The sequence below is a fragment of the Cnephaeus nilssonii genome (genome assembly GCF_951640355.1).
Source record: "Cnephaeus nilssonii genome assembly, chromosome: 10".
Lineage (NCBI taxonomy): Eukaryota > Metazoa > Chordata > Mammalia > Chiroptera > Vespertilionidae > Cnephaeus > Cnephaeus nilssonii.
Window position 1 is genome coordinate 47,797,281 of NC_137081.1, and position 18,182 is coordinate 47,815,462.

General features: G+C 36.1%; 1 protein-coding gene across 4 annotated transcripts; it reads left to right on the forward strand.

The window, feature by feature from the left end:
- The first annotated feature begins 4,745 nt into the window (after positions 1 to 4,745).
- Positions 4,746 to 11,186, forward strand: SPC25 (SPC25 component of NDC80 kinetochore complex). Of its 4 annotated transcripts, XM_079782099.1 has the most exons (8): positions 4,920 to 5,099; positions 5,341 to 5,478; positions 5,599 to 5,751; positions 5,844 to 5,909; positions 6,663 to 6,809; positions 7,811 to 7,915; positions 9,117 to 9,215; positions 10,948 to 11,186. In XM_079782099.1, exons 3-8 carry the CDS (start codon positions 5,613 to 5,615, stop codon positions 11,070 to 11,072), a joined length of 681 nt encoding a protein of 226 aa, XP_079638225.1. In that variant the 5' UTR covers positions 4,920 to 5,099; positions 5,341 to 5,478; positions 5,599 to 5,612; the 3' UTR covers positions 11,073 to 11,186. The 4 variants fall into 4 exon arrangements, with proteins under 4 accessions (XP_079638227.1, XP_079638225.1, XP_079638224.1 ...); XM_079782101.1 differs by lacking the exons at positions 4,920 to 5,099; positions 5,341 to 5,478 and adding an exon at positions 4,746 to 4,820; XM_079782098.1 differs by having other exon boundaries at positions 4,920 to 5,478.
- Positions 11,187 to 18,182: the final 6,996 nt, after the last annotated feature.

Genomic DNA, 18,182 nt, shown 5'->3' on the forward strand with positions numbered 1-18,182 from the left:
CCTTTAGGGTCTGTTGGACAGAGTAAATGGACAAGAAGAAAGGCAGATACAACTTTCACTTTACAAGATTGGGAAGCCTTTGTGGAGGAGGTGAAAGTAACTTGGCCTTCATAGATGGGTAGAATCTAGAAATCCAAAGCTACAGGATAACTGCAGAACAACATCCCATTGAAATATATTGCATTTAAAAACTGTAAAAAAAAAATCTCCATTTTTGACATTAATGAGACAATTGAAAATTTTTTAATTATTGAAAATTGTAATTGTCTCATAAATGTCAAAAATTGTGTTTTAAACAAGTTTTTAAATGTAATATGGTAATTAATATTAATATTTTAGTGTAATAATGATATTATGGTTATGTTAAAATGAGTCTTTATCTTTTAAGAAAGGTAGACTGAGATATATGTGGGTGAAATAACATGTTGTCTGGGAAAGTGGACAGATGTGGATAGAGCAGATTAGCCAGTGGTTGATAATAGCTGGGACCTGGTGACCAATTCATGAAAAGTTCATTATGCTATTCTATTTACTTTTGTGTATGTTAGAAATTCTTTAAAACACATTTTCTAAAGAAACTGTATGAACAAAATAGAAAAACTCAAGTAGAGCAGGCTGATAGTTTATTTCTGTTAGAATATAAACAGTGTAGAGTAAATGATGGAATAATAAGGGTAAAATAGTAAATGGAGACATTCAAAGATCTGACTTGAATGCCACTAAGGAACAAAAGCTATATATATATATATATATATATATATATATATATGTATATGAGAGGAAGAGAGAGAGAGAAGCATCGATGAGAGAGAAACATTGATTGGCTGCCTCCTGCACAGCCCCTACTGGGGATCGAGCCCAAAACCTAGGCATGTGCTCTGACAAAGAATCAAACAGAGAACCTCTTGGTCCATGGTATAGTGCTCAATCCACTGAGCCACACCAATCGGGATTGGCTATGTTTTTAAGACAATGGAGGAATGCTAAAAGTATCTCAAACAGGGAACTAACATGACAAAAATGAACTTTGAAAATATTATTGTGCCAAAACAGATTGGGAGGGCAAGAGTCTGGAGGTAAGAACCAGGTGGTAAAGATGTGAATAGAGATCTAGAGGATAAAAAAAAAAGGGAAGGCTGGGGTAGGGGTGCATATTGATGAATCTGTTGGTGTTGGCAACCAGTAAACTATGAAACAGTCGTGGAAGATTTCAAGATTCTACACTTGAAGACTGAGAGAACACCAATGCCATCGAAAGAAGAGATATTTAACAAGAAAATGAAAAAAATTTGTTTTGAAATATTGCTAGTGGGGAATCCATGTGATATGAACAGCAGATAGCTGGAAATATGTGATTAGAATAAAGAAAACCAGGCAAAACAGGACTGAATCTGAAAGACATCTATTCGAGATGGGATGAGATTGCCCTGGGAAATAAGTTAACAGGAAAAGAGACTCAAGAACTTTGGGAAGCTACCAAACTTAGGGATTTAGAAAGAGAAGAGCAAGGAGAGAAGGACTAGTAGAAAGGTAGAGGCATAAGATTTCACTTTCATGTAATTACTTTAGTTTAGTGTGGTGATTTTCAACCAGTGTGTTGCAAGAAATTTTAAAAACATGCAATACCTAATTATTTAGTCAGGGGCACTGATATCTTTTCCTTAGATTGTCAAATTAAAAAATAATAACAGCCAACACAATAATAACTATCCAGTGTGAGTGCCCTGTCTTGAACCATAAATATATAGGTCATATAATAGAGTTGCATCTTACTGGTCACATTGCAAAATAAGGTTACATCTGATTGGTTAATTCTAGGTATCAGAAATCCTTATATACAATATAGGCACCTGATCATTTGTGGAATATAATGAACAACATAAACTGATGAACAAAAATAGAACCAGAGTCATAGAAGCATCAAACAGACTGTCCAACCTCTGAGGGAAGGCGGGGGGTGAGGGAGTAAGAGATTAACCAAAGGACTTGTATGCATGCATATGAGCAAAACCAATGGACACAGACGGCGGGGGAGAGGGGGTGCGGTGAGGGCATGTGCTGGGGTGGAGGGGGGGAACCTGAGAGTGGTCAATGGGGGAAAAGGGAGACTTATGTAATACTTTAAACAATAAAGAATTTAAACTTTTTTTAAAAAGTCACTTTGGAGCAAAAAGGAGTAATCACTATTATTATTATTATTATTATTATTATTATTTATGTAGATCAATCAAAATAATACCTTTTTTCAAATCAGCAAAAAAATATTTTTTTTGGTGTGCTGCAGAATTTTAGTAATTAATTTATGTGTGCCATGAGATGAAAAAGGTTGAGAATTCCTGGCTCAGAGGTATCAACTATTATGCCCACAATAATTAGACAACAATTTAATTATGATAAATTAAAAATAATATTCTTTGTTTGCACACCCACGTTCATAGCAGCATTATTCACAATAACCAAAAGGTGAAAGTAACCTAAATGTCCATCAATGGATAAATAGATAAACAAAATGTGATATATGCATGTATTAGTTAGGATTCTATAGAGAAACAGAACCATTAGGATATATATTTATTAAAATGAATTTGCTCACGTAAGGATTACCTGGCTATTCCTGCCTACTCATAACTGGAGTCAATGTAACCAAAATAGTCCACTAAAGACAGTAGAAAAATGAGTCAGCTACAAGATGTTCACCTAAAACTAAGAGACGTTGTTGCAGCTTTGTGTCAGTTAGGAATATCTCAAAGCCTTACTAATGAACTCTTTTTCCCCATTTTGCTCCTGGATCAGTCATATTCTGTCAGCTTCCTTCAGGAATGCATTAGAGAGATAGTCCAAGCATTATTCCAAGCTGAGGAAATAATTTATGATCTTGAATTAGGCCTAAAGAAATTTCTGAAACTGTTTTCTGACTATTGTTAAAATGTTAGTATCCATTACACTGAAACTGAAGTTGTTATATTTGTGAGACATTGACATATCATTAAATGGATAATGCTGAATAACTACACCTAACTGATTAATTCAACTTGGATTGGGGTGGAAAGGATGTACAGGTATACCTTGTTTTATTGGGCTTCACTTTATTGTGCTTTGTAGATATTGTTTTTGTCTGTTTGTTTGTTTTTTAATAAATTAAAGGTGAGACCCTCCACCAGCAAAAAGATTGCAACTTGTGGAAGGCTCCTTTAGCAATAAAGTAATTTTTTTGTTTGTTTTTTGTTAATCCTTATCTGAGGGTTTTTTCTCCCATTGATATATATATATATATTTTTTTTTTTTTTGAGAGAGAGAGAGAATGGAAAGGAAGGAGAGAGACACACAGAGAGAAACATCTATGTAAGAGAGACTCATCGATTGGTTGTCTCCCGCACATGCCCCAACTGGAACCCTGGATGGAGCCTGCAACCTAGGTACTTGCCCTTGCTGGGAATCGAACCCGAGACACTTTAGTCTGCAGGCCAATGCTCCAACCACTGAGCAAAACTGGCTAGGGTGCAATAAAGTATTTTTAATTAAGGTATGGACATTGTTTTTTAGACATTAGGCTATTGCAAATTCAATGTAATACAGGATAATATAAACATAACTTTTATATGCACTGGGAAACCAAAAAATTTGAGACTTGCTTTACTGTGATATGCACTGTACTGTGGTGATCTGGAACTGAACCTGCAGTATCTCCAAGGTCTGCCTGTATTCTCTGCTTATTTAGACATGACACAGTGCATATTTCCTTAAAATTAGGATTCCACAAGTTGTGTGATTGCCTTGTAATGGGATCTATATGCATTGCTTTAGCTAAAGTTAGTGTTCAATTGCAACAATTTTCCTATTTCTTTGCTAACTTAGACTTTGTTCTATTTAAAGTCTTATTTATATACCTTTTAATATGACAACCCACTGCACAGGAAATAGATAGGGGATAAATCATAGAAACAAGAAACCATTTTGAGTTCTTATGTTATAGGGCCCTATTCTAAGGCATTTGCATTTATTATCTCTTTTAGCCTCATATTGGGTATGTGCAGAAAATATTATTATTATTGTTATTATTACTACCTTCACTTTACAGATTAGGAAATAATAGAGGGTGCAATAATAAAGGGTGGGTACCAAGAAAAAGATTTGTGTCATTGTCTACTGTGGCAGAAACTACCTGTACTAGGTACTGCCTTTTAAAGTTTCAGATTTAATTCACATGGTCAAATACAGAGAACCAAAAGATTCTGGAAGTGTTAATATTAGAAGCCAATTAACAGTAATATTCCAGCCACTTCCCAGTGAAGAGTTATTTAAAGATGAGACCAATTAAAATAGTATTTTTATTCGTTTTATTATTTTTAATTAGCTTTATTTAAGCTGTGGGTGGTGCCAAAGAAGAGGGTATATACTTGGTAACAGAATACAATTAAAGTCCGATATTTATATTTGTTGCAGAAACCTTTATTGGAAATTGATGAATGGCCGGTCCTAGGGAGAGTCCTCCAGGAACTATTAATACTTTCCTAAGCCAAGCTGAGAATGAGGCTATCGCTCAAAAAAGAACTACAACTCCCAGAATGCCCTTTCCCCCATCTTTTCCGCGAGAAACGGAGGGGCGTGGCTACATCAACCAATCCCTTCATTGAAAAACCTAAGCTGCCAGCCAATCAGAAGGCGAGCAGGCGCTGGAAGTCGGGAGGCAGAAGGCGCGGTAGGTTTGAAATAGGGAAGTTGGCGCGGCCGAGGGAGGTGGTTCCGCAGCCTGGCGGTTAGCTGGGGTCGGTTCACGTCTTGTGTGGGCAGGGCGGCGGGGCCCAGGCCTCCCGGAGAAGGTGAGAGAGGTGGGAGCTAGCCGGGCTCCGATCCGCCGTCGCGATAGGGGAAAGTGGATTTGGGGGCGGTTGTGGGGGAGGGGTGTGTCTGAACGCACGCCCTGTTGTTTGTGAATCTGGGCCTCGCGGGTGGGCAGCGGCCAGCTGAGCGAGGTGTCTGTGGGTCCCCGGGGAGATTTTAGGTCTTTGGGAAGGTTTTAGCGTTCCTGAGAACTGGTGGCACCGGAGTCTTGCAGGACAAACTTTCACAGTGGAGGACGCCGAGGCCGGAGAGTGGAGGTGACTTGTTCAGGGCCTGGACTGCACCCACTGACCCCCACCCAGTCCTCCGTTTACTGCGCCTTACCGGGCCTGGGGTGGGAGGAAGCGGCGGGGTAGGGGCGTGGGTCTGATCCTACCGGAGGGGCCGGCACCTGGGGCTTGGCGATGCAGGCTGGAATTGAAAGTGTCAGAGTTGGGAGGTTCCTTAAATGTCACCAATTTTTCTTGTGAGAAAATGTAGTCGGCGTCCTTTTCCCAGGGTCCTAGAGCGTGTGGGTGTCCTGTGCAGCTACATACCAACGAATTTCTCGGAGGTAAAGGTGCCCTGGATCTTGCTGCACTTTAACCCGAGTTAAGTCCAGGTGACTGAGCTGCTCTGGAATATCTAGAGTTAAAAGTAAATTGCTAACCTTTTCTAGCAAAGGTCAAACTGCCAACATATAGTTGATTGGAATATGTGCCTGATGTGATTCAAGCAACTTAAGATACAACAGTGTGTGTTCTACTTGTTTTGTAGCGTTGTCTTACAAAATGGTAGAGGATGAGCTGGCACTGTTGGATAAAAACATAAATGAATTTTGGAATAAATTCAAAAGCAATGTCAATGACACCTCCTGTCAGATGGTGGGACTAAGAGATACCTACAAGGACATCAATAAAGCATTTACAGGTACCTAAAGCTAGTTTGTAACATTATGTTGTTCTTTGCTTTTTAGTGTTATTTCAGCTGAATTGAAACATCAATTCCAATTTCTCTTTCAGAAAAGCTGTCTGTGAAATTGAAGGAAGAAGAGCGAATGGTTCAGATGTATCTAGAATATCAAAATCGTATGTGACAATCTGTAGATCTCAGAGGCTTTTTTAATATTAAAATTAAAATCCATGATACAAGTAAAACAATGTATGCTGTATGAATGTGTGTGTATGTATGTATATGAATATGAAAATAATAAACATTTGTATTCATATCCAGCTTAATAAATAGAACATCCCATGTTATACCTTCCTCTTTTCCCACCCTCCAGAATTAACCTATCAATATTTTGTTTAGTGTTGTGGTTTTGAATGTTATATAAAAAGTATTATTTTGTCCCCTTTTTTGATAGTCTTTGGTGGTGAGTTTTATTTCAGTTTTATTTCAGTGGCCCTGTGCACGAATCCATGCGCTAGTAGCTCGCTGCCGCTTGCCTCAGCTGGCCATTTGGCCCACCGCTGCACATAGCTCACTGCCCTGCCCTCCTGCTGATCTGGTCCATTTGCATATTACCTCTTTATTACATAGGATTTATTTGAAGGGGGAGAGCTGCAAGGGTCATGATCATCTGATTTTTTAATTCTTGTTTTTATTTGGTATTTTTTTAAAAGCATTTTTATCTTTTTATTTCTATTTTCAAAGACAAATAGGAAAGAATAGATTAGGATTCTTTTCTTTTTGTTTTTTTAAATATTTTTTTATCATTAGGAAATATTAATTAAAACATGCTGTATTAATCTTATGAAAGTCAATACTTTGGTCTATCTTAGGTACATATTGGAAAGCAAAGCATTTATGTTCCAGCTAATGCTTTGTGCTTTTTACAGAGATCTGCAGGCAGAATAAGCTTATTCAAGAAAAAAAAGATGAATTGTTAAAGTTGATTGGTGAAGTAAATGGCAAAAAGCAGGATTTGGAAGTACTGACTACAAATATCCAGGATCTTAAGGAAGAGTATGCTAGGAAGAAGGAAAGTAAGTTTTCAGTTGTACACATGTTTAAACATCAAACTAAATTTCAAAGTGGTGATGGTTCACAACTCTATTTTGCCTTCTCTGCAGTTTATTGCCCAAAATAGATATTATGCCGTAGGCGCATAGCCAGGACTCATCTCTGTAAGGGGGTGTATGCAAGTAGCTGAGTGGGTTTTATTTTCTGTTTTACTTAAAGGGCCTTTGGATTTCTTATATAACCAGAGTAATAATGAAGTTAATCAGTGAGTTTAATTAAGTATAGTAGGAAACAGTTTCACGAAACAAGATTTGCTTGGGAGAAGCCATAGTATAATTAAGGTAATAAATTTCTGGATCACGCATTCTCTGACAGAAACTATTAAGCAACCACTTTATGCTGGAAAATTTCTTTGTTTAAAAAACTTTTATACTCAAATGAGTGTTTCCTTTAGAAAGGAGTCTTGTTTGCCCACAAACAAAGTAATCAAATCTCAAATCTCTTGAAAATAGCAAAGTTTGTTTTGTTAATGCTTTTTCTTACAGAATTTTTATGCCTACATTATTTTTCTTATCTGCTATGTATTACTTAGGACATAATGTGCTAACTTTAAGAATAATTCTAAACTAGCATGAAATAAAGCAGACTTCTTGTGAGAAATAGTTATGTTTAAAAAAAAATAGAATATTTTTCCAATGAAGCAATTTCTTGGCTAACCGGAAAAAAACAAAATAGTATAAAGGAAGTCTGATTCTCTGCCAGCCATGCAAATCTTGGCTTATTTACTCATGCTATTAAGTGATAAAGTAGAATAAAACATTCCTCTCGCTTCTTGTATATTTTCTCACAGTTTTGCCTTTCATCTTGAATGAACAGAAGCCCCTTTTGCTAATTGGTAGAGATAGAAACTGAATATAAATTAACAGATTCATTTGGCATCATTTTTATAGTTGTTTTCAAGGTTCTTAAATGAGCACTGAGTATTATTTAAAATATTTGATAGTGTGTCTGTTTTCTTAATCAGCTATTTCCACTGCTAAAAAAACGAGTGAAGAGAGGTTGCAAAGGTTACAGAAGTCTGTAGACATATTTAAAGATCGACTTGGACTAGAAATTCGAAAAATTTATGGTAAGTATATTAATTTCAATAAAACAGGAAATTAGGTGTGTCATTTTTTAAGTAGAGGAGAATTAAAAACATTTTTTTAAAAGTAAAAATATTTCATGTTTTCAAGTAAAATAATGACTATATTATCAACTTTTTAGAAAGTAGGGAGAAACTACTAAATTTTGATCACCATAACCTAAGTACTAATGCCTTGGTTATTTATTATCCAATATTTTAATAAATGTATTTTGGGCATGGTTTGACAACCATGCAAATAATTTTTGTTCTTTGCTCATACTGGTATTGTATGATTAGCATTTCTCCAGTTGTTATAATGGTAAATCTTAAAATGGTATAATAATTCATTCCATTAACATATCATTAGCACATGTATTGCCTCTAAGTTAACTTTTGGATTCTGCCTGTTTCTTAGTTTTAGAAGTACTACAGTAAATGTAGACTACTCCATTTCTTTTGTATAATTTCTGGGGAATTCCCAGAGAGGAATTACTGGTTAAAGCATGTAAATATTCCAATGGCCTTTACATGTATATATACCAATTTACAGCACTACTTACAGTGTTGGGAGTCCCCAAGATTACCATCATGTTTGGTGATTTGCCAGAAAGATTTACTGGACTCGGCATATAGTCATAATTTTGATGAAGTACAATGTCTTTTTTTCTTTTGTTTGTGATTTTGGTGTCACATGTAAACTACAATACTTTTAAAATAATTTGCAGCATACATTTGAAGATATTGGTTAAGTCAGTGGTCGGCAAACTCATTAGTCAACAGAGCCAAATATCAACAGTACAATGATTGAAATTTCTTTTGAGAGCCAAATTTTTTAAACTTAAACTATATAGGTAGGTACATTGTTATTAACTTAATTAGGGTACTCCTAAGCTGGCCTTTGCTAAAAATTCAAGGGGCCAAAGAGCCGCATGTGGCTCTCGAGCTGCAGTTTGCCGACCACTGGGTTAAGTGAATATAAAGGGTGTGGCAAAAGTAGCTTTTGGAAGATAATACAGTAATTAACACATATAATATAAGAATAAACTATTTTGTATACTCACAACTACAAACCTATTTTTGCCTCATCCTGTATATACTTAGTGTTTAATGATTGATCAGAGACAGAGATACGAAAGCACATCTCCATCAAAAAAATTTGGCACTAAAATGTTCTCACATTAAATAATTTCATCTCTTTTTTCAGGTGATAAGTTGCAGTTTATATTCACTAATATTGACCCTAAGCATCCTGATAGCCCATATATGTTTTGCCTGCACCTAAATGAAGCAAGGGACTATGAAGGTATGCCCTCTTCTCTATAACGGGTATTTAAGTTTGCCACCCCAAAATGTTACTTGAATCAGAATATAAAGTAATAGGATGAAATAATATTCCCACAGCTATTGTTTTCTTTTTCAGTCTTGCTTTTTGGGATATTGTCTTATAAAGGCTGTGACTATAATAGGCTTTGGATGGCACAGTGCCACAGTGGCAGAAAAGTCTAAGAGATAAAAGATCTCTATATTATGAAATATGAGATATCCTTTTAGAGAACTCAAAGCAAAGCTATAAAGGATATGACTACCTAAATGTAAATACTATTATAATTTATCCAAGTAGGTGATTTTAAAACCAAATGTAAAATCATTAGAATCTGGTAATCTTTGTCCCCCCAAAAACCAATTTTACAAAATAATTCCATCCTGAAATTATTCCGTTATTCCATTGATAATTTAGCTGAGTTACTGATTCTCTAGCAGGTCAGATGGTTTTTGATTTATGAGGAATATATATGATTGGTAATAGTGTGAACAAGAAGAGAATGGAAATGTATTTAACTCTTTTTTATTTTTCTAATTCCCTTTGAAAGTGATTAATTTATTGGAACTCAGAAAATGGTTCTCAGCTTTTGGTGCCTGTGTTCTCATTAAAGCATTTATAGGAGATACACACTCAGTTGAACTGTTTAGTTGGCTCTCCAATGCCATAATGACCCAGTTCCTATTCTAATGAAATTTATATTTTAGGACTCGAATTCATGCACAAATATTTGGCCTTTTTCTCTCTAGGTAAATATCTTCTAATCTAATGAGTGCTGAATTTTAAGAAGCAATCCCAGAAAACCTCTTACCTAGCTTTTAAATTTTCTCCAAATCCGATTCCTCTATTGCTTCATAGTGTCATAGTATTTGATAGTGTGTTAAAATAGAATCTACAGTTTAATTTTAGAACCAACTGGTTTTTTTCTATTTTTCTCTGCTTTGGTCATGGGCCTTGTTTCCTAAACAATTTCTACCAAAGAGCAGGATCTGATGTGGTCGAATTTCTTCCCCTTGAACAAAGGACAAGGTTGATGGTGGAGAATGCTGGATTGTCCCTTTCCTTTGACCCACCTCTCTGGAGACTTGCTTGCTCCCATATGTACCATCTGGTTAAACTGCATATGAGATCCGTACTGTTATTTGTGACTTTGAGTATCATTTGTTTAGTAAGCCCTGTAAATGCCACTTTTGGAAAGCGACCACATTTTCTAATGACCTCCCTCTCATTTGTGAGACTTCAGACCCCTCCTCCCTATAATTGTAAGTTATTAAGGGTTGGAATTGTTTTGATTCAGCGGTAAGATACTAGAAGTCAGGCCAAAGTTCTGTAGAGAAAACTGACTTAACAGTTTAAAACACACACACACATATACATACACACACACAAACCTGTTAAAAATAGTTTAATTAAAATGTACAGGAAAGATGATGGGAAATGGCATTCTGTTCTTTATCACTAAGCTCTTCAATCCCTTGCCTACCATCTGTTTAAATTTAAAGCAAGATTGTAGTACAGAGATTTGAATATTTAGTGATTAAGCATAGGAAAGGTTCAAAAGATATGAAAATCAGGTGTATCTATCATCCTATGCTCAAATGAACTCAAAAAAATGGGATTAAAATTATTTGAATCAGATGAAAGCATCTAAATTGGGAAACTTCTCTTCCATAAAAAAATCTCATTCAAATTGTCTTTTTTTCTTTTCTTCTAGTGTCAGATAGTGCTCCTCATCTTGAATGCCTAGTGGAATTTCAAGAGAATCTAAGGAAGACCAAAAATTTTTCAGCCTTTCTTGCCAATGTTCGAAAAGCTTTTAGTAATATGGTTTATAGTTAATGTATAAATAGTACATAAAATAAAAACTTTATTTTTCTCCCCTATTTTGTATCTCTTAAAAAGAATTCTCATCATCTATAGCTTGCCTGTATCCTTTTGTTTTGTTTTTTAACATTTCTGTATGCTGTGTTTCTTTAAAGTATTTAATTAAAATCTTAGGAAATAAAATTTATAAAGTCAAATGTGTTCTTTTTAAAATGAAAGAATATATACATATATAGTTGACTCTTGAACAACATGGGTTTGAATTGCTCAGGTCAACTTATATGTGGATTTTTTTTCAATAAATATATAGTCATCCATCCATATCCCTGGGTTCCTGGGTTTCACATCTGCAGATTCAACCAAGCATGGCTAAAAAACGGTATTTTCAATCTATAGTTAAGAATCTACAAATACAGAAGGCTGACTTAAATTATCCATGGATTTTCAACTGCATGGGGATCAGAGCCCTTAACCACTGCAGTTGTTCAAGGATCAATAATATCCTATCTAATAAAAGAGTAATATGCAGATTGAACATTACTCCAACACACAAGATGGCTGCCCCCATGTGGTCAAAGATCCTGCCCCCATGTGGACACAAGATGGCCAGCAGGAGAGGGCAGTTGGGAGGCACCAGGCCTATAAGGGAGGGCAGTTGTGGCAATCAGTCCAGCAGGGGAGGGCAGTTGGGGGTGATCAAGCCTGCAGGGGAGGGCAGTTGGAGGTGATCAACCCTGCAGGGGAGGGCAGTTAGAGGTGACCAGGCCGGCAGAGGAGGGAAGTTGGGGGCAAACAGGCTGGCAGGGGAGCAGTTAGGCACCAATCAGGCTGGCAGGGGAGTGGTTAGGGGGTGATCAGGCTGGCAGGCAGAAGCGGTTAGGGGCAATCAGGAAGGAAGGCAGGCGAGCAGTTGGGAGCCAGCAGTCCTGGATTGTGAGAGGGATGTCCGACTGCCCGTTTAGGCCTGAGTCTAAACGGGCAGTTGGACATCCCTCGAGGGGTCCAGATTGGAGAGGGTGCAGGCTGGGTTGAGGGACACCCCTGCTGTGCACGAATTTCGTGCACTGGGCCTCTAGTATATACATATGTATTTTTAGATAAAGTTTTATTAATATACATAATACACATATGTTATATTTTACATATTAAAATATGTATTTTATATATTTATATATATATATATATATATATATATATATATATATATATATATATTTATGGCAGGCAGGGATAATGTATGGCTTGCCTGTGAAGAGGAATTTGTACAGCCTACACTGTGCCTCTGGTTTCCAAGCATGGACCAGTAATAAAAACTTAGGAGGGTGGGCCCAACCTAAGGTTGGCAAATTTTGAAATGTACCTGGTAAAATGAACACTAGTAAATGGTACTATCTATTATCATCCTAATGTCATAAAGGAAAGAATATTTTTATCTCACACCAAGAGAGATCTACAGTTAAAGGACTAACCTTCATATCAAGAATGTTGGCAGTATTCTACCAAGATATTCAAAAAAGGTTATATTTTTGAAAATCTAAATATAGAACATTTATAACCAATTTCATTTTGTAATATTGTTTTATTGTGTTCTGGTTTGCCATCTTGGGAGCTGAAATGCCGACATGTTCTAGGATACTGTTCTGTCCTTTCCTTGTAAGTGTGGTTGTATTTAGGTACACTGGCTATAATGGGGCCACATGGTATGCTTCAAGATACCTTGGACACACCTAAAAAGTCATGGAACAATGGCTTCCATGCCTTCAGTTTCTCACCTGCTTCTTGACATCTGGGGGAAATTTCAGGCCGCTTGTCTAGTTAGAGTAGGAAGAGTTTCAGAAGCACTCTCTCAGGCCTAGGACTTGGCTCAGGGCTCTGCTCAGACAGCTCGAATTATCTAAGAAGAAGGCTATGGACTGGGGAAGTTCACTGACACTCCCCAGAGTGCAGACCAGCTTTTAGGAACCACTGATTTGATCTCTGCAGAGATGAAAGGCTAATAAACTGCCCTAGAGATTAGAGCAGTGTTCCACTTACAATAGTCTTACCTGTTTTAGGCTTTGTGTTTCTATAGAAGTCTAATGATTAAGGAGGAAAAAGGTAAACTGTCTCGAAAGCAGGGAAATAGCTTTGCCTGGGTCCTTAGAAATAGCTTCACTAAGATGATAAGACAGCCGAAGGAAAACAGCAGAGTGCCTGGTCTCTAGGCCCCATGTGACTGGCTGAAAAGTTTCCAGGCATGTTGGCCTCATCAGCTGAGGTGTTTATGGAAATGCTGAGTGGACAGCCTTTGAGTTATACCTAAGTCTGTCTATCTAATCAATTTTAAGGACTTAATTTTTGAGGTTTACTATGTGTCAACCTAGAAGATTTTGGAGCTAATATTATTAATACATTAGCTTAAATTTTAAAATTGATACTGTGGACAAAAAAGGAGGTTCTATGGAAAGTAACCTCACAGGGTGTTCTGATCACAAATTTGTAACTGGACAGGTCATGGTGGGTAGTCACTTCCAGGCATGTAACTTTCTAGTAAAAGGTTTATCTTTGCCTTAAGCAAGTCCTGCCCATTTTTTCTGTGCATCTAGGATAACACACCTTTGAAATAAACTGAAACCAGTCTCATGAGAGTATGTAATCTTGTTAACTAGCCTGTAATCCAATCTCTGCTTCTTCAACCTCCCGGTAATCTTCTTTAAGTACACTTTGTAATTTCAAATGCATAAAAGAAGCTACAAAATTGATTTTGTGGAGCATTTGTGATCTTGCTTCCCAGCACGTGTTGTCAGCTTGGCTTAAACTCATAAAAATTCTCGACAGGTTTGGATATTTCTTACATCGACAATACATTATAAAAATTATACTTTGAATGATTACGAATACACATGAAAGGCAAACCAAGCTATCCTATTAAACTTGCTCTCTTTATACATTTTATTTAGGATGGTATGTTATAAAAATGACATAACAATCTCAAGCATTTAAAATCTTCCTGATATGGAAATAAGGCATAGGATACAAAGATATGAGATTTTCCTAAATAGGAAAAAAATATGCTCATGTAGTAAAACTCTGAAATGTAATCCAAATGGGGTCGGCTAATCTAAGCCACATTTTGTAATAAAACAGGACAGTGAGATCTCTAAAATTGAAGTCAATCACTAATAGTATAAGTTAAAAAAAACTAATCAGTACAAAATCTGCTCAAGTGTTCTAATAGATTTGAAGTTTTAATTTCCAGGCTAAATGAGGATTAGAAAGTGTGGCTTCTCTTCTAATTCAGAAAATTCCTGTACAGAGACAGTTATGTTTTAATTTGTGGACCGTGACAGCAAATTGCCTATTTGGCTATCACTTAGCATAGTGCTTGGCACATAGTAGGAGCTTGATAAATATTTGTTAATGTTGAATAAGTTATGTAGACTCAATAGAAAATTACTTAATAGAAAATAAAATATTATACCTTGGAAAATGAGCTGACTTACTTAATAATTAGTACCTGCAGGCATGTTGCTGAGATGTTCAGTAATTTATAGAAGATAAAGATAGTCTTACAAGTAATTCTTGACTTAATGATGAGTTAATAGACAAGTTTCTTTCTGAATAAAGATGAGGGTTTTATCTAAGTAGAAAGAGTCCACCAGTTAAGTAAGTAACCTAGAGGATATATAATCTATTTAAAATCAGCTTCTTTCTTGGTCTTGTTAAATATACTGTGCTGTGGCATATGAACAATATGTGGTGTAGATTGATATGAAGAATGTCTAGAGTTTAGACACAGGTCCTCGCCTTCCCTTAGCAACTAGGCGCGCTGAAAGCAGCAGCTGAGGATAAGCTGTACAAATGGAAAACTGCAAGGGAGAAGTTCGTTTTACTCGATTGAATAGGTTTTTATAAGAATTTGGAAAGAGGCAATATTTGAGATTCAAAGAAATATATGTAGAATGGTAAATCTTAAATACTCCAACTTGGTTTGTGAAAAATTCTGTCTTCCAGCATGTATACAGTATTGTGGAAAATTTGAGGATTAGTATGTGCTCCAGTCTTTGCTCTGTTAAAATCGATACGTGATCCTGGGCAAGTCATTTAACCTTTTGACCACCAATTTTCTCATATAGCCACATTGAACTTTGTGTAGTTTCCCAAACTTGCAATTTTATTTTTGTTGGTCAGATTAAGGGGGTTGGAAGGGGAGGAGAAAATGGCAAAACAAAACAAGGTAGGAAAGACAAAGTACATTTCAGAATGCAGCTCAGTGGTTGCCTGGGGTTAGGGTTGGGGGCAGGGATTGATGGCAAAAAGAAAAGTTTTGAGGGTGCTGAAAGTGTTTTAACACTTGATTGTAGTGGACATAGCCAGATTATACATTTATCAAACTCAGTAAGCTGTGTTTAAAAGGGTAATTTTATTGTATCTAAATTATACCTCAATAAAGCTTTTAATAAATGGAAAATAATCCAATTCAACCATGACTTTGTACATGTGAACTATTTTGTATTGTATTACAATCTTGTGTTTCCATTTTATTTATTTATTTATTTTGGTCTTTTCTACTAGATTGTGAACTCTTTGAAGATTGATCAAGTTTTTTTTTTTTTAATCTTTATCATTAACCCATTCTCTGGCACATAGCTCCACACTAAAATGTTCAATGAGTAACTGCATAAATAAACAAGTGAGTGAATAGATGAGTTAGGCTATATGATCTCTGAAATTGCTTCCTGTCTCTGTGATTCTAGGATTCTAACCTTTATATGCTGGGCTATTCATTAATCAGCTTAAAAGAAAAATTTAGTATGACCTTAGAAAAAAGTAGGAGTAAAATTAAATTCCAAAGCATTTTTCATGATGGAATAAAACTCAGTTATGAACCTCAATACAATCCTATGGTCTATTTCAGCAAATTCAGCTTATCTAGTGTGGTTAAAAATGTTCTGACTAATCAGATATTCTGTTAAGTATATTGGAACACCATCAAGAATTATAGAGGTGAAGGAATACTAATTTATGTATAGCAGAATGGAGATTGTAACATTTTGTCTGCAACTTTAGGGCACAATATTTCAGGACTTACACTGTGTAATAAAATTTGCCTAAAACAGTATTACATGCTTTTTAAATATGTTAAGGTGGAGCATATTTTCTCCAGTTCAACCCATCCCCACCACTTTTCTTAAAGTGTGACATTCAACCTCTGGTCTTCCACCCCTGATCCAGCTTCCCAGCTGGTTAGGTGAAGAAACATACTATCTGCAATTTAGGAGAAAGGAAGAAGAAAGCCTCTGTGTTTACCTAGAATTTAAACCGTGTTCTCCATTTCTGACTTACCAGTAACACAACCAATACTCCCCAAGTCTAATCTTTTAAGGAGGGAAAGCAACCACAATACCTTCAGAGGCCAGATAGGGCTCATCCTTTGGCAGATTTCCCTGGCTGCAGGCACCTACATCACTTAGCTTCCCTGAGCTGAGCTCCACCTGCATAAGCATGACCTGGATTCTCTAGCTCGCTGATTTCTCACTCCTGTTCCTGGTTGCTGCTCAGCCAGACCTCGTCCCCCCAACCCTTTACAGGATCACAGCAAACGGGAAACTCTGACACTCCATCCAAGTAGTTCTACCCTGTAGCTGCATTCTCTGCAAAAGATTCCTGCTCTTCTCTACTTGACCCCACACCTTGGTTCAACCTTCTCATGCCCTTTGCCCCCAGGTCACCTTCCCAAGATTATACATTCTGTTCTTCCTATGTAACATAGCAAATGACAATAGAGCATATTATTTTGATACTAACGTGCTTATCTTGCTCCAAATCAGGCTGATTACCCCACAAAGCCATTTTGGGAAAAGAGGGTTTTTCTCTTGGAGGGGGGAAGAAAGCTAGATGATGCTCAAATAATTATCAGTTAAAGCCTTATAATACAATAAAATTTACTTTACCCCAAATTGCATATTATATTACTTTCTGATGAATTAGAATGGATCATAATATTCATTATAAGTATTAGTATGGGTAATTGAAAATGAAAAAAGTGAAATTAATAATCTTCTGGTTGATAGTGTGATGGATATGTTAGCCTTTACTAGGAAGGAGATAAATTAGAATAATGCTTTCGTTGAAAATCTGGCTCAGACCTCTCTACTCCCTATTTTTCCGGTTGTCAATGTCACTAAAAACTTCCTGACATATGAAACTGCTTAGTGGAGTATAATTATGAAAGCCTAATTAAGAGTTTAAAAATATTAAAATTCTCTTACTCTATATAGAAACCTTGGACACATAATTAATCTTCACAATATATACTTAATTTTTACCAAAATCTAAGGGTACCATCCCCATCTGTGCAATCAGAAAACTCTTGCCTTACTAAAAAGATCTTAAAGATAAAAATTGTTTGCCCAACTATATTTGTATTTCATCTAGTTTAAGACTATAGCATTTCTTTGAAGTTTAATAATTACATATCACAGCTGCAAAAAGAATATGTAGTAACATTTCAAAATAGGAAAACCATTTATGTTTTTATAAAGTAAAACTGATTTATGAAGAAGAATCTCTTTCTTTGAAAAGTACTTTCAAAGAGTTTCAGGGTCCAACCACCATTATCATCACTTTCTCTATACAAACGATTCAGTGTAGGCTGCAGTCAAATGCTACATACTTTTTTATCTATCAAGGCTAATGGAAAGAAGTAAGATGAAAAGGAAATATAAGTTAAAAATCTCTGTTCATGGTCTAATGGCCTATTCTTCAACCCACTTTCTACATGCAGAAAGCTATCATTATTACACCATTAAGGATGACATTAAAACTTCTGATCCGTTCTTCTAGGCTTTAAGTTATGCCTCACATAACAAATTTTACTTGAACTCCTTCAGGTCTGATATCTGTATCTATAAATACTTCTGTGTATTAGTTATATCCTTTAGGAGTATAATATGCACAGTATAAAAATATATGTACCTTGCTTTGAAAAATTCCTTCTTGAAAGTATGAAGTCTGATGAATTAAAAAAAAGAAAGAAAAGGTAGGGGGCAGGAGAGAAATGGAATGGATTTTACTTACTCCTTCAATGCCAGACTTCGTATTTTGCACAAATGGAGACATAGCCAGATGTTTCTATCAACACCA